General features: G+C 44.7%; 1 protein-coding gene across 3 annotated transcripts in view; it reads left to right on the top strand.

Annotated features, from left to right (window-relative positions):
* The window catches only part of LOC124789392 (zinc transporter ZIP11), a 431,807-nt gene that overhangs the window by 352,905 nt on the left and 55,968 nt on the right, over window positions 1-22,934 (top strand). For all 3 annotated transcript variants that reach the window (XM_047256725.1, XM_047256724.1, XM_047256726.1), the window contains one exon: window positions 2,681-2,839. In XM_047256725.1, coding sequence (XP_047112681.1) covers window positions 2,681-2,839 — 159 coding nt within the window. The remainder of the gene's footprint in view (window positions 1-2,680; window positions 2,840-22,934) is intronic.

Genomic DNA, 22,934 nt, shown 5'->3' with positions numbered 1-22,934 from the left:
CTTCACACAACACATTGTGGAGTATATCTTATATCGCTGCTAGTCGTTCCCTTTCCTATTCCACTCGCAAATGAAGCAGTGGGAGAACAATTATGTCCCTTCATGCATTAGGTCTTCTCTGCCAAGTAACTCTAAAGCATCCAAGTGGCGTTGACCTCTACGTCTTGTACACTGCAGTATGTGTTGTTGTGATGGGACTCTATCTTTGGCAGACATATTTTAAACTGTTCTTCGATGATGTTGTCAAGTATGTGTTGGAACGTAATGGTCATGTTCCCCGATCTCTGGTGAGGGTAGAATGCAATTACAATATGTCACCACAGCAGCAAAATATGGAATATCATGTCAGATTTATGATTGGACTGAAGAGTTCCTTGCAAATAGCGTGTTTTCCTTAATGGTTGATACTCATTTCATTGATTTCGGTACTATATTAGCTGGTTTCGCCCCAAAAGTCAGTGTTGTCGGGACAGCATAGGAGGAGACGGACTGTACTCTTCCGCTGTATGTATGCACTATGCAGTGTGTATATTCGGCGTTGCTAGGAAACAGGAGTATGTGATATATCACAGTACTCCTTTAAGATTTTACAGGGATTATACCCTGCACACATGCTGTTGTTGAGGGAGTCACATCTGCATTCGCCTGAATTTTTTTAGAAATCTTGTGGAAACATCTGATGTCTATACTGACACGAATATCCGTTAGAAATACTGTTAAGTGTGCATCTTTGTTTCCTAGTTGTTGTGGTTATGAGTCTGTAGCAGAAATGGGAACACTCAACGTAATAATTCAATGGATAGTACTGTCACATGTTAGAACTACACATTTTAAATGGTACCTGTTCTACCACCTATGTTGCTCTCCAAGAAATATATTCAACTGACGTCTATTTTCTGTTTTTTTTTCAGGCCTGTTATGAATTCTGTCTGAATGATCGAAAAACCCACAATCACTGAGCCGGAATGTAACGTAATTTCGTAAACAGATGGTCATTTTATATTTCCCCACTATTTTAACATGGGTTTGTGTGCAATGCTGTCGAAAATAAGCTAGTAGTGGTGGGGATTGGAACTACTTCATAGAATTTTGAATACCCTGCCATTTACAGTCCTGCGGTATCGGAATCTAAATAAAGAGTCAGTGTCTGTGGGGGCACCTGAGTCTGTGGTCTCCGCAAGGTTGCCCAGCACCGGTATCGATCGAGCGACGGGCGAGGTGCTGTGGTTACACGGCTTACGTCAATCGACATATAGTCGCTGGACAGGGGCATACTTTGGTGGCTGATGGCCGGGTGGCCCTCTCTGAGTGCTAGCAGTGGTGCGTCCCCGTTGATTCTTACAATCAGCCTGTTACTGCTGACGGACAGTGTTCAAATGTGTGTGAAATCTTATGGGACTTAACTGCTAAGGTCATCAGTACCTAAGCTTACACACTACTTAACCTAAATTATCCTAAGGACAAACGCACACACCCATGCCCGAGGGAGGACTCGAACCTCCGCCGGGACCAGCCGCACAGTCCATGACTGCAGCGCCTCAGACCGCTCGGCTAATCCAGCGCGGCGACGGACAGTGGCAAGGCGGCGGCGCGGATTTCTTGGTCTGTCTGGCGGTTGTGAACTTTGCGATTATGGAAAGAGGCCTCTCCCTGTGATGGTTGTCATTTAAAGGAAGATGCAATTGCTACTACCCAGTTCCCAGCAGTTGCTTAAGCGTAGCTAATTTGGATTTAAAATTAGGACAAGCCATATACAAACTTAGGGTGACAGTTGCTTAGGCTGTGATATCATTTGGGTGGGCGGAAGTTGTTTAAACTTAATACAGCTGGACTTCAACTTGTGGTAGGCGATATGTGATGTCAGGGGAAAACCTGGTGGTCATCTTGATTTCTTTACTTAGAATAAGTGACTTGCAACAATGAGTGCAGATCCATGATGTCTGAGTGAAAAGTAGCTTGAGGATAAGCGATTTTTCATTTCACTGATTGTAGGAGTGCAGAATAGTTGCTACCTGTAAGATGAAAAACATGTTTACATATCCAGTCCCAGACTTGTATGATTTGTCTAACGGGCAGTATCCTTTGTCTAACAGAGAGGCTTGGACCTTCAGAGGTAATGAACATCCTTTGTGTCGGGTGGGTGACGTCAGGGAAAAACCCAAAAAAATGTGTCAACTATGTTGCCACCTCGAATTTCAGCAGGACAAAGCATATCTAGGATCTTTTAATTTCCCACCAATTTGTATGTCGGACAACAGTCCTACATGCACAGTAACGTCATAGGTAGAAGGGGGAGGGGACCCTACAATTGTGCTATTTTGAATTTTTCGCCATTTTATACGTGGGGCAATTGTCCTATGTCGTAGGGGGTGGAGCTCTGATAACAGTGCGTGATGTCATGGGAAGGAGAAATATGGCAAAAGTGCAGAGCACTCCTGAAATGGTGCTGCCTATCTGCTGACATAAAACCAGTGGACACATTAATTACATTTTAGAGACAAGTCGTTTTGCAGTGCAGTATATCGGATTAGATAGCTTGCCTGTAGGGTGTGGACTGGTAGTTGTCATTACTTATTACCGTTCTGTCGACACTCAGTGATTTAGATCCGCTTTTGGGAGCTGCTGTTTGGGGGTGCCTGATCGGCGAGTACACGCAGGCCGCGGCCGTGTGTGTCTGCAGGTACGGCCAGCTGAGCGGCGTGGTGGAGCCCATCTTCGGCGTGGTCGGCGCCGCCACGGTGGGCATCGCGCGGCCGCTGCTGCCGTACGCGCTCTCCTTCGCCGCCGGCGCCATGGTCTACGTCGTGCTGGACGACATAGTGCCCGAGGCACACTCCAGGTATGCCCTGCCCTGGCTCGCTTGTTCTCTGCCGTCCCCGCTTCTACCTTACACCAGTTCTTGCCAGCTTTTCCGTACTGCCAGTGACAAACGGAGGCAAAAAAACTCATCTTGCATGAGTGACGCAATGAGTAAAGCGACTTACGGCAAAAGGAGAACTGGTCTTCGCCGATAGCCGAAATACTTACTTAAAATTACTGGCTTAAGAAGTGCATATGGCTCGCAGTAAACAAAAATAATAGAGAACGGACGCAAGAGCGTACCTGTCCCTCGAAACAGACATATGAATCGGTTAAATGTCAGTTTGAAGAATGCCGGAACACACAGTGTATATTTGATAGTAACAAGTATACCCAGAGCTATTTGTCGTGAAACTTACAAACTCTTTCATTATTCACTGCAAAACTAATGTGAGAATTCTCATTAGCTCATATTCTGGGTGCATCATAAGTCAACTGCGTTGAAATAATTGAGAGACAAGAGAGAGTTGTAGGCCAGTTTTGTGGCTAATCATGAAGTAAGCTCGTAGCAAATAAGCTTATTAATATGCTCAGACTGTCGCTGTCCGCCTCAAGACTCAAATCGATGTTGTTCATCGGTTTCTGTTTCCAAGCCGATGCGCAGTACGAATTTATTTCAGTTATTTAGAAATTTAACCGCGTTTTCTGCCTAGAATTGCTGAGTAGACTTAGAAAAAAGAAAAAAATTAATGACATTTTGCAATGAATTATTCTAGTCAAGCTGCATATAGTTTAATTAGTAATCTTCTTCCTTCTACAAGCTTGTTTCGCCTATAGCGCTATTCTCAAGTAAACCTGTAGATATTAAAGTTGGTGAGTCCTCTTACGTTTATAAAAGTTGTTCGTAAAGGTCGGTTTACATATATACTAACGTCTAGTCGCAATAGACACCCACCCCCGCTGCATCAGTGAATTAACTTTATAAAAGACATATTTACGCCAGTGACTGTAACACTTTCTTTATTTCACGATTGCAATTTCGCCCTTAGGCCATTATCAAGTGAAGCTGAAATATATAGAATGTTCTTAAATTATTTAACAAAATCGTTGTGTATCTTGATATTCGGCCGATTACACAGAATGAAAAACGCAATTGCATAAGCATGTTACTTACATGTTATGGTCATTAGTCCATGACAACCTAAAATGAGCTGACACATTTATATGTCGTTGTCATTACTATTAAATGGATTGGTGAGCATTGTTTTGCTCTGTGTGGAGCGCCATTACAATATATGTAATCCGTTTACGCGCCAAAACGGCTATCAGTAGCCTGTAAACAGTAATCTGCCGCTGCAGTTTAGTGCATGTGTGACTAGTGCTGGCTAATGAACATGAGTGTCTACAGACTATGTTGTTTTATGACATATGGATATGTGTGCTCACACTAAGTAACAGTGACACCAATGTATTTAATAGTCATATTATGACATATGCTATGCTCCAGGCCCGGCCGAAAAGGAAAAACATAATTCGTGGACTTCTTGAAATTTAAACAAATTCATGGTTGTCATGTTGATTAATCCTGTTTCTGCATGTAATTCGCGTCTTTCCTGCACGATATTTCAAATGCGTGACTCGCGGTCTTCTTCAGGTGCTGTCCGATACTGATTCCAGTGTGATGCTGACGCTAAATGATGGACCTTATCCCTGGCCCAAGTCGTATGAGTTTAAGCTGTGAGAAGCTGTTCCTCGGCGAGCTCTGTTTGATGTACAGGACGGCTCGTTCCGTCATGTACCTCTAGTCCGCGTCGGTGAAGGTAGGGTAGCAGTTTATTAGCTCCAGATCCGCACGCCGGACGAGTTCCCTCCCTTTGATCTTCTGGTTTAGGGGTTCACAACCCCAGTGGAATGAATAGAGCTTGTGTGAGAGGGGAGGGATATCGGTTTCCGTGAAGGTGTACGGATTTCCATGGTGGGGATAGCTGCCATCTCGAAGTGAGTCTGCAATCTTCCTGCCACAATTCATGTTGGGGAGGGGCAGGCACTCGAACGGCTCGTCTTCTTCTCCCTCGGTGTCCATGTGCGTCTTCTCCGCCGTCTGCGTATCTGCAGAGGCAAGAAGGGACGGCTGTTTCGAACGGGGGCCGTCTTCTTGCTGTCGGCGGGTGTCCGCGTCGGCCAGGCAGACGGTCGTTTGCGTTTCCGCGTCTACCCCCATACTGGCGGGGGTCGGCGCCTCTTCAGGTGTCGTGCGAGATGCGAGGTACAGGGCTACCCTCAGTTGTGTCACCTCGCGACGCATCTCGTCGAGTTCCGCCGGCCGCGGCCCGCTTCCCCTGCTTGAATAGGAGGACGGGGTGTACACCTTGTCTTCTTGGGCCACCGCTTCATGTGGGGTGACCCCTTTCTGCCGCTTCCGTGACTTCCGCTGCAATTCACACACGCGGCGGCGGTGCCCCTTGGTTTGTCGCAGTTTCGTGTACCGTGCGGCTTCCCGCACTTCACTCACGCTACCGCGCCGTCGCAGGTCCCATCTGTGTGTCCCTTCTTCTGACACTTATAACATTGTAATTGTGCCAGGGGCTTCCGCTTCTTGTTGCCGCAACCGTTGCTCCCGACTGCCTTTAGCAGGAGCTCGACGGCGGCAGCAATCTTGCCTCTTCCTCCTTTCCTACGCCCGGACATTGCGATGTGCTAGTGGCTTAGGCGAGCGACGGTAACGAAGTGCGTACGTCCTCATTCCAGTATTTATGCCTACGTTGTGCTAGGCGTTCCCTCTGCGGTCCGCGCCGCGCCTGGCGCTCAGTCCGCGGTGCGCCGACCAATAGCAACGGATGTCGCGTTTTCTTGTAGCCGCGGCTGTTCCCAACGCTGTGCGCATACTTTGTGGGTATTATCCGTTGTCAATATAGCTGAATTAAGTTCTGAATGGCGTCCAAGCTGTGCTAGACGTTTTATCTTCCGATTGTCGTCATTTGAGTCCTTCTGTGAATTAGGACGTTCTTTTGACGTGGTGTGCCGTGTTAGGCGTCCCGTCCGAAGTTCTTGCCCCCCGGTAGTGGCTGCAATGTTATTTTCAGGCTGACTGTGTTCAAATTGTCGCTCGAGACTCTGAAGAACTTCCTCAGGTATTGTGTCTGTTGTCTGAGGTACCATTTCACGTACGTCCTTTGTTACATGTACTGGGCTGTTATCTCTAATTCCATCTTTATACTTGTGTCTCTTGTCGTCTGGATGCTGCGTACGTTTCGTCTTCAGAAGATCGAGTGCTGGGTTCCAAGCCGTGCTCAGCTGGAAACCGGTGTCCCGGTTAATGAGATTCTCTGCGGCCTTAATCTCAATAGATTCTTTGATGACGCTGCCGCAGTATCTCGGTGTTTGTGTTAAAATGTTGGTATCATTATACTTCATAGAATGACCGAGTTCTAAACAATGGTCGGCAATCGCTGACTTGGTAGCCTGTCTCGGTCTGGTGTGCCTTTGGTGCTATTTGCGCCTGATGTCAACGGTCCTGGTCGTCTGGCCGATGTATGCCATACCACATTCACACGGTACGTGGTAAACGCCCGGTTTCTGTAAACGCAGGTCATCCTGCACACTCCCTAGCAAAGCCTTAATCTTGGTGGGTGGAACATGCTTTTAATGTTATGTTTGATGAGAATTCTGCTGATTTTGGCAGATATCGGACCAACACACGGCAAATGTGCAACCTTTTGCGTTTCTTCTTGTAGCTCTTCAGGAACCGTTTGTGGGGAAACAGGGCGCAGTGCCTTTTGAACTTCTGTGTTCTACAAAAATGGATACTTTTCTCCAGATTTTCACGTTGCAGCCACGAGTGACATGTTACAGTTTGCAGAAGTGATATCTTCTGACATTCAGTAGTCTGAAATTATGTCTCGTATGATTACATCCACGGTAGTTAATCACATACGAAATAGTGGTAGAAAATATCCCAAAATTTTTGTTATATTCTAACGGCGTTATATTGGCACTGAAATTCCAAATTCGGAAATATAAAAAATACAGAATGATTGAGAAAACCGTGTTGGATATCAGAAAAAGTTAAAGTGAGGTGAAGAAGCTGGAAATAAACTTTAAAAAAATAAAAAACAAAAAACACTTCTTCAACTTTGATGACATCACAAGCAGTTTGTTTGCTTACGAAACTTGACATCTGATTATCTTAATGGATTAATTTGCATTACTTTCATGCTTGTTATTTTTAGTATTGACTGCCATAACTAAAATTGTACAGAATGTGTTTTCAAAGTTACTTTTTTTTTTCCAAGGAGCGGGATTCGAATGGATTAATGTAGGAAGTCTCACAAAACCACTCTCAAACTGGCTGGTATAACCGACTTTAACAGCTTAGGACTGAACCAAGGAAATCCTCGTTCCTTCAGTTCGTCATATTATTGTGCTTTCAGGCCAAATGAACCGTAAAATTCATAGCTCTGTGATTGCAGTTGGCTCTGTGTTGCACCACATAGAGTTTAAGATGGTCCCAGACCCTGGTGAGGACCTCTAGGAATAGGCGTAATTTTCCGCGAACGGCGAGACAACCAAAAAATCAAAGATGTATAATGAGTGCTGAAGTCAGAGTATATTTCCCGTTGGGCTCAGCAGTGTTAAACTTGCAGTTCAGTAGAATCGCTGATAATCACTGCTAGAAACTTGTGAGAATTCTGTAATGACTAAAAAGCCGGTATCCAGATTCCAGGAGGGGGCAACAGCCGCCTCTTGCCCCTCCCTCCCCCGGCCCCTCCCTTGCGAATGCCTAGGGTCACCTCTGTTGAAATGCTTTCCTGCCTTTAAAATGCTGTAAATAAATCTACGATGCTAGTGGGGAAGATGACGAGTAATATGAAGAGTAAGACGACAAGATGCAGACTGTATTAATTTGTATTAAAAAATTGGTTAACTTGGGCGTCACTACGTAAAACGCGAGGCACTTCCGAAATTCATTGTTCCTAATGCAAGTCAATATCTAGGTCGATCCCTTCTGGACGTCTAGACATCGCCATTACTAGTTCTGGGAATGGTCTTAAGCTAGTTGCCAGATCATGCTCGTATTGACTGATAGAGAGGAAGAGTTAAATATGTGCTACGATGCCATTCTTTCTACTGTCCGACAACTCGCATTAATCTTTATTTGTGCACTTGTGAATTAATCGTGCAACAGTGGCCCACTCGCACTTCAGCACGATCTGTTGTGCCCAAAACATAGCTTTGGCTACCTTGGTTCGCTGTTTGGAAAGCATGCATTTACGATGTTACCGGCGCTTTCCGTGCTTCTCATTGCTTCACATCTTCGACTGGCGTTTGTCTAGGTAGGAATACGATACGAGATTAAGTTTTGGCGAAGCTAATGTAGAAAGGAAAGAAACCCTGAAATGGATCGCTTTTGTCATTAGTTCGAGTGGTCTTTGTAGGTGTGTGAGTTCCCTGCGTCATGTACGTAAGCGGCAGATGCCTAAAGTGCTCCCCATTGGCAGTCTACACAAAGAGAGTCGATGAAATTGGTGTATTTGTGAGGTATATGTTTCGAATTAGAAATAAACCTGTTGTTCTCTTGTTAGTGATGGGTAAACGGCTTCTGATGTCAGAGGGAGTCAAGCACATACCAGCTTCAATAATCATGTCCACAAGTGTCTAAAAACTAAGCATACGTAAGAAGTAAAAGTTGATTCCTTAAACAGTGCAGCGCTATTATTTCATAACAAGCTAAAGCTTAACCACCAAACACTGCGCGACTGCTACGGTCGCAGGTTCGAATCCTGCCTCGGGCGTGGATGTATATGATGTCCGTAGGTTAGTTAGGTTTAAGTAGTTCTAAGTTCTAGGGGACTGATGACCTCCGATATTAAGTCCCATAGTGCTCAGAGCCATCTGAACCATTTTTTTTTTTTTTAACAACCAAACACATCTTACGCGACAATCTCCAGACCGTGTAAGCAGGATATTTCCAAAAACGAAGTTACTCATTTATTATTAAAAAGTTCACAAGCGTCGTGGCATGCTCTGTATGAGGTGCTTCAAGAACTCTGTTGGCAGTCGACGCTATTTCTAAGTAACCGGTGTACGGAGATCTGTAGGTGACTGGTCAGCGTGTCGAAATAAGCATCGTCTTCCGAATGCATCCAAGACGTTTTCTGGTGCTGTAACTCTTAACGTCAACACTATTGCCCCAACCTTCAACAAAGATATGGAGCTCCATGCGACCAGTAGACGATAAGCCTCCAACACCCACCTATTGGCGCAGTCACCACCACACTAGATTTTTATCAGAAATCACACCCTCTCCAGAAATTTTATGACAAGAAACTGCAACTCCTAAGTAGATAACGATTCTCAGAAAATAGGTCTTTAGAATCAATTGAATTTCGGCATTTTCATTTTTCTTTGAGCTGCTGGTGAAACCTTGAAGTAACTATGGCACATGTGACACTGCTGAAGCTCCAGTCTATGTCCCGACAGCTTCAAGGCGTCCGCGAATGGTTTTAAATGGCGTGTTTGTCCCAAAGAGAATATTCTCTATTCACAACAGTTGGCCATAGAAATTATTCATCTAACGGCCAACTTGAAACGTTCCTCCTCGTCCGTCGTCTTGGTGCTTCTGCAGATTCTGGTAAATGAAGTCCTGTCGCAGGCGCGTCCAGAGTCCACATATTCTTAGCAGAGTGCGGTGCGCGACGCAAATCGCGCGACTTTTTGCTCCGCAGACTTCTTCGCAGCCGTTTGTAGGCGGACTTGGACAATTCCTAGGCCCTGCTACACCTACGCTATAAAGCCAAATAAGGGTGGCAGCCTCGCTTAGATCCGCGAGAATTAAAACAGTCACGTACGATATACCGCTATTTAATGTCCTGAAGCCATCTGAATGCCTTCAAAAGCTTCCAAGCCCGACCACTGGTTTGGACAACAAACACCGCAAAGAGTGACTACACCGTCACCAACCAGTTTCTGCCATTTCTTCTGTAGACAACACAATGTATGTCAAAGACGGTAAACACACGAATACTCCATGCTTCCAATTTCTGTTCGACCAAAACCCGATTTATTCTTATTCTAATAACCCTAGCCAAGTTAGTTACACAATGCATCCAGCTAGCCTATTAGCTGGTATCTTACTTAAGTGTCCGTGTACGCTCTCTAACATCAACACCCACCTCGAGAACCAGCACAACATTAAGACATTTCCGACGCGGGCGAAAGGATACAAACTTCGAGCGCACACTTCGGAACTTCCACATCTAGAGAACAGTCTTACTCCTCTCTGACAACTCACTTCCGAAATACGCTTCCAGGTTGTCTCTGCCTCAGAGAGCTCAAGTCATCATCTGCTCTCTACCAGTGGTGCCACCAACCGACTCCTCGATTTCGCGAGCTGCCCAACAGCTCCACAAATTTATTTTCACATGCCAATATTTCGACCAATCAGCCTCCAGAGCAGAAAGATGTGATTGCGATTGGTCGTCTTCTGCCAACGCTCAGAGTACATCTGTCAAGTGCTGCTCCCTCCCGACACTTTCCGGAATTTGTTCCCAAAGCGTACCAGGAAACACCAGCCATTCTGTGAGAGAGAACCTCGTGTCGGCAGACCACCTAATCGGCTAAGAGAAACACCCATTAGCCGGAGTGAATGTCACAATCCCAAGGACACACGGAAACTGGCACTATCACTCACAGTAGCGTCTGGCGCTCTCCGATCGTCGCGGTCCAGAAATGATTCGTTAGAGGCTGTGTGTTATCTTTGAACCCTGTGGCTGTACGCTGGGGAGGACTTCTTTCCTATGGAAATAGCACAATTTCTGTTCATAAGAATACCTCGGGAATCTTTTAGAGTGATTGAGAACCCTTCATTCTTCAATTTTCCTCTTTTCTCTGTAACGCTTAACTTTAGGAGACTAGTGCAGTATAGTGTTATGATGTTCCAATTTGTCTACTGGTTGAGGACAGCGGATAGGCTCTTTTAATACCGAACCACACACAGTTTATTTTTCCTGCACCGCAATAATGGACGCTCCGGGATAACTTACCGTTCCTGCGAAATTCAGTATGAGGCGCCTGCATAATCGTTCTTTAAAGTCGGTTTGATCAGATGTGGACTGCAAAGGTAGTATAAGTAACCTGTGCCAGCAAGTATCAAGAAAATGTGTGAGATAATACGACTGAATTCTTGGTTTTTTCTTGTGTATATGGTTCAAATGGCTCTGAGCACTATGGGACTTAACTACTGAGGTCATCAGTCCCCTAGAACTTAGAACTACTTAACCTAACTAACCTAAGGACTTCACACACATCCATGCCCGAGGCAGGATTCGAACCTGCGACCGTAGCGGTCACGCGGTTCCAAACTGACGCTCTTAGAACCGCACGGCCACACCGGCCGGCCCTTGTGTATACATTATTCAACAAATTCCTTTTTTAAATTTAATAAATAATTAAATAAAGGCCTGCGCACAAAGAATGCCACTCATTCGATATAATTGAAGCGTTGGCGAACCTGGAATTTGTTTATGGTGTCAAAAAGAAAGTCTTATGCTCAAAGATCAAAACTATAACCGTATGTAAAATGTGGACCATTTGCCCCACAGTGTTTCTCCCCAAATTTCATTATCTGCATTTATTTTGTGCCCTAGACAGAAATCTTCGTTGTTATTGAAACCGGTGATGGGTCTTAAGACATACCATAATAAGACAGAAACAGTCACCATTTAGCATCGGAACAGATCGTTCACTTACACAGAAAAGGTTCATGTGTAATTGTAGTAAGTCGTCTCCTTGCAAGCAGAAACCTGCAACTTTTAGGTGAATCACGAATAGGAAATGATATGAAACGTTCCTTTAGCCCGTCCTCGGAAGTTTTCGGGGTATAGCGCGAAGTCGCGCTCGTTGTGGCGGCTTTAATCCTCGCCGTCTTGGCGATGTGCAGCGCGCGAGAGCTGTGGCTCGACGTACTGCTCTGTGGATTTAACAGGAAACGTTCGCAGATCCAGGATAATTATCTACGCGCCACACTACCCAGTCAGATTAAATAAGAGTCGCCAGCCTCGCTTTGGCCCGCGAGACAAGGTTAACACTTTGAACCCTGCCATTCAGAAGAACGCCAGGCCAGGAAAATGGCCATTTATGCCATTATTCACAGCATTACTGGCAGTTAGGCAACTGATAAACTTGCGACAGTAATACAAACTAAAAACAAAATCAGGCTTTAAGATTTATATTTCATGTTTACTTTAGTTCTCTGATAGATCACAGATTTTAAAATAATAACAAAGTATAATAATTATCCTTAAAAATTGCAAGGTGAGTTACTGAGTAATTTGTTCTCTTGGGCTTTCTTGCTCACTCAACAAACATGACGCATTTGTAGCAGAATTATAGCAAAGTGCGAAATCCAACGAGTTGTTGTTGTGGTCTTCAGTCCTGAGACTGGTTTGATGCAGCTCTCCATGCTACTCTATCCTGTGCAAGCTTCTTCATCTCCCAGTACTTACTGCAACCTACATCCTTCTGAATTTGCTTAGTGTATTCATCTCTTGGTCTCCCTCTACGATTCTTACCCTCTGCGCTGCCCTCCAATGCTAAATTTGTGATCCCTTGATGCCTCAGAACATGTCCTACCAACCGGTCCCTTCTTTTTGTCAAGTTGTGCCACAATCTCCTCTTCTCACCAATTCTATTCAATACCTCCTCATTAGTTATGTGATCTACTCATCTAATCTTCAGCATTCTTCTGTAGCACCACATTTCGAAAGCTTCTATTCTCTTCTTGTCCAAACTATTTAGTGTCCACGTTTCACTTCCATACATGGCTACACTCCATACAAATACTTTCAGAAACGACTTCCTGACATTTAAATGTATACTCGATGTTAACAAATTTTTCTTCTTCAGAAACGCTTTCCTTGCCATTGCCAGTCTACATTTTATATCCTCTCTACTTTGACTATCATCAGTTATTTTGCTCCCCAAATAGCAAAACTCATTTACTACTTTAAGTGTCTCATTTTCTGATCTAATTCCCTCAGCATCACCCGACTTAATTCGACTACATTCCATTATCCTCGTTTTGCTTTTGTTGATGTTCATCTTATATCCTCCTCTCAAGACTCTGTCCATTCCGCTCAACTGCTCCTCCAGGTCCTTTGCTGTCTCTGACAGAATTACAATGTCATCGGCGAACCCCAAAGTTTTTATTTCTTCTCCCTGGATTTTAATACCTACTCCAAATTTTTCTTTTGTTTCCTTTACTGCTTGCTCAATATACAGATTGAATAACATCTGGGAGATGCTACAACCCTGTCTCACTCCCTACACGCACGAAATTACTTCAACGCGATTTTTGATATTGGCTCAGTGATTCGCGACAGCAGCTGTTACGTTCACAGTGTCTTTCTAGAAATAATTCTCGAAATCGACAACAGAAGGCAGTGTCTATCAGAGGACAAGTAGCGAGACGTTCCTATATTGTTCTCATACGAAATGAGTCCAGTTTTCAAGCGATAGGTGGCTCTCACACCGAGAAAAACTGGCCCGAGCCGTACTCGGGTACGGTCTTTCGAACACAACATTGTGTCCCGAGTGATGCTGGGGCTTGGTCGCCAGAGTCTTAAATACCCAGATCTCCAAGACCAATAATTTAAAAAACCCTCTTGCTTCCTAAGTACTGTCAGGTAAAGGTTTCTTGAAATTACTGCAACCTGTCACCTTTTGTTTTGTTCTTGAATTTTTTATTCCATTACCAGTTTCAGACCGCCTACCGATTCGTCATCAGATATTACATATTTATTAATTGTCTACAGCAGTCTGATGTGGCACGTGTTACCTGTGGCTAAGTGTGTAAAGTGCAGCCGGCCGGTATGGCCGTGCGGTTCTAAGCGCTTGTTTGGAACCGCGTGACCGCTACGGTCGCAGGTTCGAATCCTGCCTCGGGCATGGATGTGTGTGATGTCCTTAGGTTAGTTAGGTTTAAGTAGTTCTAAGTTCTAGGGAACTGATGACCTCAGCAGTTAAGTCCCATAGTGCTCAGAGCCATTTGAACCATTATTTTGTAAAGTGCAGTACAGTTAACGTCACTTTAAAACATTGATTATGCTTTCCAGAATACTGTGTACACCAACATCGAACCAACGGATACTAATCACTTTAAGTAAAGCAACAGAATCTATCTCATAATGCGAATAATTCTTGCCACACTCTGTGCTTAAATGTTTCGTTTATACAACTTGCCACAGCTACGCGACTGCCGCACTGCTGCAGACCATTAATAAATATTTACCATCTGACGATAATCGCTTGGCTGTTTGAAACCGGTAATGGAATAACAAAAAAGTTGACGAAGAAAGCAAAAGGCGACTGGTTGCAGAAATTTCAAAAAACCTTTTTTGTGACAGTCGCAGTGTTCCTCATCCATAATGGATAAACGTTTTACATTCGGGTAAGATCCTACCACTGGATTGGAAAGTTTCACCGCTTCGGTACATCACCACGATTTGCCACCTCAATCCGACGAGGGCTGACAGTCGACTTCCTCGATTTCGATAGATCCCCATCGCTCCACGACATTGTTTCAGATATAGACCTTTCAGCCAATCAACAAACAGAAGCAAAAGGTACGCACTGTCATTGGCTATTTGCCTACTCCTGCTTACAGCGCTCCTGAAAGGTGCTGCCCTCTGACAGGAGATTTGGAACTCTTTCTGCTGCAGCCGTCATGTAGACTCCAGCTACCACATTTACCAGGACTAGGGAAACTAGGCGAACTGAAACCCCCTCGCCCCCTTCCCCCTGCGAGGGGAAAACGACCTAGGCGGCTACATAGTGAAACAGGGCTAACACACGTGGGTAGCCAGGAAGTGATGTTTTGCAACAGTAGTTGGAAACACGAGTAATTGTGATAGTGAATTGATAATAGGCAAAAATCCTGATAGATAAAAAGTTCAGGAAAAAAATGAAAAAAAGACCGTTACAGATCTGTGCCAGCGTAGCCTGTTTTGTACTAGAACTCTTTTCTTAAAAGCCTCTGATCGCTCGCAAAATTAAAACCATTGTGAAAATCCGGTGAAGCTTTGCGCAGATTTGTTGCAAAGTGTCTGTATTATGCTGGTGTGTCGCGTCACACGCCACTTTTCAACTCTAAGTGCACAGTGAGCACGTAAATTACCTAGAAAATGACGTTTTCCGCCAAGTGTGAAGTCCTGCTGAGAAATTTCGCCTGATTTCATGCAGCCCACATAAGATAACTCTCATCCGTTTCCTACTCCATGACAATTCTTGGCCGCGTACCGCAGGTCCAACGAAGGCGCTCCTGCAGCGTTTCCTATGGGAAGTGTTTGATTATCCACCGTAGAGTCCGGACCTGGCTTCCTCTGATTTTCATCTCTTCGCTCACATGAGCCGTTGGCTATGAGGACAACATTTTCACGGACAACGAGCTGCAGACCAGAATTTGCGAAAATCATAGACGGCGTGCTTCTGTGACGAGGGCATTGAGAAGTTGGTACCACACTGCGACAAATGTCTAAGTCTGACGGCGACTGTGTTGAGAAATAAGTGCACGGCGTAGCTAATCGTTGCAAATAAAAATATTTGATTTTCACGGTGGTTTCCGTTTCGCGACCGATTGGAAGTTGAAAAAAATTACCCTCTTAGAATTCCAAAAATCCTCAATAAAACCAGACTCGTTTCGTTGGTTGGTTGGTGGGTTTGTTTGGGGAAGGATACCAGACAGCGAGGTCATCGGTCTCATCGGATTAGGGAAGGATGGGTAAGGAAGGCGGCCGTGCCCTTTCAAAGGAACCATCCCGGCATCTGCCTGGAGCGATTTAGGGAAATCACGGAAAACCTAAATCAGGATGGCCGGACGCGGGATTGAACCGTCGTTCTCCCGAATGCGAGTCCAGAGACTCATTTCGTATTTTAAAGCATCTTCAGTGGTCAAATAATGCTTTAAAATAAAGTGAAACATCTTTGGTCTTACAACACTTTTATTACAGTTGCAAAAGACGGTATTGAGGTATATAACTCATATAGATCTACGTTCCTTAAAATTCCCTTAAATACAATAGGCAACTTCTGATACTGTTGTTTACATGTATCTCATTTCATATCATGTATTAGACTAGAAAATAGTGGCTTGTACAAACTGGACTGTAATAGTTTCCCAGCCAACCTTTTAGGTCAGATTGTGAAACCTTGCGAGATGCAGTTTAAAGAACACCGACACTAACACTAGATTATTTAGAAAGCGCCAACTACGTGTACCTCATTGGAATACAGATCTCTATATTGTGACGTATTACTTGTTAGCGGCAACACAAGAACAACTGTTATTCGGTTTTCATCATCAAAGTAGTGTAGACACCAAGCTTTTCACCATCTGCCATCTTAAGCATTAAGAATTTGCTGTGATTACTCCGGTTCAGGTTACAGTACCTCCACCAGTATGAGATGCTATGGCCAAACCGTTCGCATGACTGGAGCCGTATCGGAAAGTGCAGATTGCAAAAAGTTTAGACGAAGACGGGCTACAGGGCAGCAGACGACATTGCTAAACAACATCCTTATCAACCATAATCATGCATTACTAAGAAATACAGAGATTACTGTACAACCATGCGACATAGCATAGAAAAAAATGGCTCTGAGCACTATGGGACTTAACATCTGTGGTCATCAGTCCCCTAGAACTTAGAACTACTCAAACCTAACTAACCTAAGGACATCACACACATCCATGCCCGAGGCAGGATTCGAACCTGCGACCGTAGTAGTCGCGCGATTCCGGACTGAGCGTCTGAACCGCTAGACCACCGCGGTCGGCACATAGCATAGAAATCAGGAACATTGTCAGCGTACGTCAGATGAGGTGTAATGACCCAAAGTAGGCTTTTAGACATGTCGACGGCAGGCCGGAATCGAATCAAGAGCAATGGTGCAGCTCAGACTGGTAGTAGTGTCCTCGCAGGGGCAGTTTGTATGACATCAAATGGGACCCATGCTATGTCAGCTGTTCTCGATCAGGGGACTGTGCAGCTATACACCAGCGGATCTGAACTCCGGCGTGTTTGTCTGCGCTGGAGACGTGTGTTTCCAGCAGATTATTGCGCCATTTCATCGCGTCTAAATTTTCAAGTTGCTCATTGAAAAGTATAGGGACATGAAGGTGGAGTTCAGCCTCTCGTTTCTTATTGTTTGCGATGCTATCTACAAGGACGTATAGACAACGGATTCCGCTGTGCCCAAACCCAACGAGCCATAGGCGACCATTGAGCTATCGTGGATTAGTAACCCTTCTGGAGTCTATGTCACAAGAAGTCGCCCACTTATTTACCATCAGATCTAAACAGAGTGCCACGTTCTACAGTACCACAGAGGCGTGTCTAATCGTGAACTTGGTGAGCCGTGCACTGTATTTTAGCGATTATTTGATGACCACGTTCGGAACTATAATTAATAAAGATCTGTCAACAGTAGTTCCAAAAGAAAGGCAAATTTCGTCCAAATACGTCCAGCTTTTAGAATTTGCAGTAGAAATCGAAACCGAATATCATTTCATTTGTGTAGTTTTGAGGCTTACTAATTCTGTCGCATAGCGATCTCGCTACTGTATTGTTTTAGGAAGTCTTGGTCACATTTTACAAATATTTAAGAGGATACATATGAAATTAGACTATAGTATACTTTTTTCTACGAATTTCATTATGTTGTGTACATAGATATGAAGACCACATTTAAAGCCCGAACTCTTGCCCCCACGTCGCACTCGAACCATTGACCTCCGCGTAAAAGAAGGTTTGACGGTACCCCGAAACAGGGCGGCAACATCCAAAGAGCTTCGTTGGAGGAACTCCTGCAAGATCGCCCAGAAAAGCAGGAGTGTGTAAACGACGTATTACGGGAATAGATGACGAATATGCCACGTCGCCTACAAAAAAACATCGTCAAATAATTGAAATTCACGGTGCACATATTAACTAATCTGCCAGTTCAGATTTTTCAGCATTTTCGTGACGCTGTCTCGTGAGCCAAATAAGCCTGTGACCATTCGAGCCATCCTTCTTCTTATATGTTTAATACCCCAGCTGCTGTCCTGTTTGGTACGGGTCCCGCACATTTAGTCAAGTTATGCCATACATTTCTTTGCAGTTAGGTTTATTGCCTCCTCATTAGTTATTCGATCTATTATCTAACTTTCAACGTTCTTGGGTAGCACCACGTTGCAAAAGCTTCTATTATCTTCTTTCCTCCACTGTTTACAATCCATGTTTCACTGTCGTTTAATGGTACACCCCATGTAAATACATCCCGAAGAGACTTGTAACACTTAAATTTTCATACTTTTGTTCAGAAAGGACGCTTTTTGCTGTTGCCAGTTCGCATGTTATGCCCTCCTTACTTCGACGATCACCACTTATTTTGTTGTCCAAGTAACAAATCTCATCTACAACTTTTAGTGTCTAATTTGTTATCATATTTCTCTCAGAATCGCCGGATTTTATTGGATTACATTCCAATTACCCTTGTTTTATTTTGGTTGATGTTCACCTCATCACCTCTTTTTAAGACACTACCCAATCCATCAAACTGTCCTTCCAAGTACTGTGCCGTCTCTGTGAGTTACATCGTCATCAACAAAATTTTAATTTATTCTCACTGAACCACAAATGTCACTGCAAATTTTTCCTTTGTTTCCTTCACTGCTTGCTCAGTGGATTGATTGAATAACACCGAGGATGGGCTATAAACCCGTCGTTCTTTGTTCTCAACCACTGGTTCCCTTTCACGTTCTCTACTCTTATAGCAGCAGTCAGTATTTAGTACGAGAACTCCTTCACTCTCTATGTTTTATCCCTGCTACCTTGAGAATTTCAAATCCGTAGTTCAGTCAGCACTGCCAAAAGCTTTTTCTAAATCGACAAACGAACCAACCGGTAAATACACCTAAAAAAGAAAAAAAAGAGGAGGATAAGTCGCAACACGAAGGAATTATCCGAATGTGACGAAGTCGGTAGATGTAGACAAACAAATGATTACTGTTTCAGAAAAATTGAGAATTTATTCAAGACAAAGAGCTTCACAACTTGAGCAATTCAATAACGTGTTGGCTCGACTCTGGCCCTTACGCAGGCAGTTATTCGACGTGCCATTGATTGACAGAGTTGTTGGCTGTCCTCCTGAGAGATATCGTGCCAAATTCTCTCCAGCTGACGCGTTAGATCTTCAAAACCCCGGGCTGGTTGGAGGGCACTGCCCATAATGCTCCAAACGTTCTCAGTTGGAGAGAGATCCGGCGACCATGTTGGCCAATGTGTCCTACCGCTGTCTGGGGCGTCTCCAGATACGTCTTCGTCCTTCATCGGGGCTCAGTTTGAAGCGGGACTCATCCACTGACGATAATCCTACTCCAGTCAGTTAGATGCCAGGCCCCGCAGACCGCTTTGGTTGTCATCTGCAGCACTCTTACAGCACAGACGAAAGTCAACGATATTCTACGACCCGTTTGGTTGCCCTTCGTGACATGCTATCCTGGGCTTACATTTAATCAAGATAATGGCCTGCACACGTTGAGAATTTCTGCTGCGTGTTTTGGTGCTTGCCAAAGCCTACCTAGGCCAGCAGGGTCGGGAGATCTGTCCTCAACTGAGAATGTTTGGAGCATTTTGGGCCGAGCCCTCGAATCAGCTCGGGATTTTGACGCGTCAGTTCGATAGAATTTGGCACGGTATCCCTCAGGAGGACATCCAAAAACTCTGCCGGTCAATGCTAAGCCGAATAACCGCTTGCATAAGGGCCACAGGTGGACCAACGCATTATTGACTTGCTCAGTTTGTGAGGTTCTTTCTCGCGAATACATCAGTTTTTCTGGAATTGTAATCGTTTGTACATGTACGTCATATCTGCCGATTTCTGTCCCATTCGCATAATTCCTTCGTAGTGCGTCCTTTTTTTTTCCCCTCCAAAGGGTATGCTTTAAACGTAGAACTTGGTTTTCTTAAACCTGTCTTCTAACATAAGTCATACAGTCAGTATTTTCGTGCATTTTCCTACATTTCTCTGGAGCCGAAGCAGATCTTCTACGAAGGAAGGAAGGACAGAAAATTAGGGTTTATCGTGCCGTCGGCAACCAGGCCATTGTAGCAGATGCTCGGATTGTTTTTTTTTTAATTCTTTATTAAGATAACCATTATAATTAATACAAGTTAACCCACTTCCTTAGCTCATTAGTGGGTCCTAACAGTTATACATTTATATTAAATTGTGCAGCTAGTTTTTTAGTTTTATAGTGAGCTACAGTTACTAACAACAATGGGCATTTAATATCTACATCTACTGTTTATACCTAATTTCCATAGCTAATTGAATTTATATATATATATTCTGCAGCGTCACATGTGTGCCAGTAAGAATATAAACCTACTATAATATGCCTTGTTCTTCGAGCTAATCCCGAAGAACATGCCCCTGGCACTGGGCAGGCCTCGACGTTATAATTCGCTGCAGTACCTATCCTGATTTCCTATATCTAAGTCCTACAAACTAACTTATCCTACGTCAAGTCTGGTGTGTGTCATAATCGGTGGTTGATCCCTACTCCCCCTAGTCCTGCACATGGCGGATTCCAACTCGGATGAAGTCGGCCAGTCCACGCACAGGCGGCATGGGAATAGGGCTCTTGGTCGAAATCGGTGATTATTGTCCTTGTTATTTACTGTATCTCTCTTAGATATTCAATTAGAACTTTTCGAGATACCTCGTTTGCCAATGTGTTTAGGGTCTGAAAAGTTTCCTCTCGTCTGAGCAGTTGATACGTGTCATGGTTGGGAAGTCTGTCTCGTAGTGTGTTTTCGACATCATTGAAGAGGGGACATTCGTAAACAACATGCTCGGGTGTACCCTTCGGATCGCCACAGTCACACGCTGGTGTCGCCCTTTTCCCAAGTCGACATAAGTACGTCGGGTAGGGTCCATGGCCAGTGAGAAAGTGAATCAGACCTCGTGTAGGCTCGAAGTACTTCATTCCCATTCGTTCCCTCACATCAGGTAGAAACTGGAAGGTTCGTCGTCCAGCCTCTTCTATCACGCAAGTCTCCTGCCAGAGCTCCTCCCCTCTTTTCCTTATTTCTCTTTATCCCCCACCCTAATACCCATAATATCTACAATCTTCTCGTAATTACCCTTTTTGGCCCAATACCAGGCCGCCTGTTCCCTTATCTTTATGTCCAGAGGGCAAAGCCCCATTATGACTAATAGGGCCCCCCTGGAGATGTTCTGTAGGCACCCACAGCTCTTAGTATCATGCTTCTCTGGACCCTTCTCACTGCCATGGCGGGCACCACCCTCGTGAGCCTGTGCGCCCAGACTCCCGAGCCGTAGCCCACAACTGAGGTTAGGATACTGTTATGATAAAGTCTAATTAGGTGTGGAGGAAGGTGGAATCTTTTATGGCCTATTGAGATGAGGTTGTTTAGTATCTGAAGGGCTCTCTGGGTGACGGTATCAATGTGTTTTCCGAAACTCCACCTCTCGTCAATGATGACTCCTAGGTAGCGTGTCTCACGTCGTCTGAGAACTGGTGAACCGTCTATCCTGACAGTCGGATTTCTAATGAGATGTCCTTTTAGCAGGAGGTAAGTAGATTTGCTGGGCGATATCGTCATTTTAGTCGTGTGGCACCACTGTTGGAGTTTATCTAATGCAGTCTCTATTTTCGGTTCGATGTCTTCGCGGCTGCGGCCGCCAACCAACAGGAGGAGGTCATCCGCATAGGCTATCACCTCTAGCACCTCTTCACTCTGTTGTAAACTATCTAACAAAGGCTCCATATGGATGTCCCAGAAGAGGGGTCCTAAGACGGAACCTTGGGGACATCCTTTAGTAATTGTCTTTCCAACTCTTTCGCTAGAGGATGATAGCCAGACCTCCCGATCCTCGCAATAGCTCCTCAGGCAACCATATAGCGGTCCTGGACACTCTTTCTCCCGCAGGCAGGAGAAGAGCGAAGGCCACCACAGGTTGTCGAAGGTGCCACTGATGTCAACCATGATGCCAACCACGTATTTGTGCGGGGTCGAGCCATAGACCCCGGCCGCCAGGGCGATTGCATCAGATGCCGACCGCCCCGGCCTGAACCCGAACTGCCTGTCACTCATCCCGCACAACACTCGGTGTGCTGTCAATCTGTCAGCCAGCAATTTCTCCAATATTTTGCCAAATATATCCAGCAGGCAAATCGGCCTGTAAGATTTCACTTCTGCAGGATCCTTATCTGGTCCTTTCTTTATGATAACTACATGTGCCATTTTCCCGTTTCTTTGGGAATTTTCTCTGTCTGAGGCATTCATTGTACTGATGTGTTAGTACAGTGAATGCCTCAGACAGAGAAAATTCCCAAAGAAATGGAAAATGGCACATGTAGTTATCATCGGATTGTTTCAAGGATGGAGAAGGAAATTGCCCGTGCCCTTTGAAAGGAACCATCTCGGAAAATCACTAAAACCATAAATCTAGATATCTGGGCGCGGATTTGAACCGTTGTCCTTCCGAATGCGAGTCCAGTATGCTAACCGCTGCGCCACCTTGCCGGGTGACTTCTCCGAGATTGGCAATACTTGTTTTTCCATTCTTTTGTAAATAATTTGTGTTAATGTTTTGTAACCATGACTTACTTGTATTAATCTGATAGTTCTGGCCGGCCGGTGTGGCCGTGCGCTTCTAGGCGCTTTAGTTTGGAACCGCGTGACCGCTACGGTCGCAGGTTCGAATCCTGCCTCGGGCATGGATGTGTGTGATGTCCTTAGGTTAGTTAGGTTTAAGTAGTTCTAAGTTCTAGGGGACTGATGACCTCAGATGTTGAGTCCCATAGTGCTCAGAGCCATTTGATAGTTCTGTAATATTCACACCAGTCAGTACCTGAATTTTTCGGAATTTGAATTTATTACATTCATCGTGAAGTCTGAGGGTATTTCGCCTGTCCCGATATCTTGTATATCATGTGGAACAGTTTTGTCGTGTATAGCTCACCCAAGAATCTCAGTAATTCTGAGAATAAGCCGTCTGCTGCAAGAGCCTTATTTCGACTCAGGTGCTTCCGTGATCTATCAAATTCTTCTCGCAGGTTATCTCCA

This window comes from Schistocerca piceifrons, chromosome 3 (assembly GCF_021461385.2).
Source record: "Schistocerca piceifrons isolate TAMUIC-IGC-003096 chromosome 3, iqSchPice1.1, whole genome shotgun sequence".
Classification (NCBI taxonomy): Eukaryota; Metazoa; Arthropoda; class Insecta; order Orthoptera; family Acrididae; genus Schistocerca; species Schistocerca piceifrons.
Note: the sequence above shows the minus strand (reverse complement) of the source record. Positions and strands in the feature narration are given on the sequence as shown.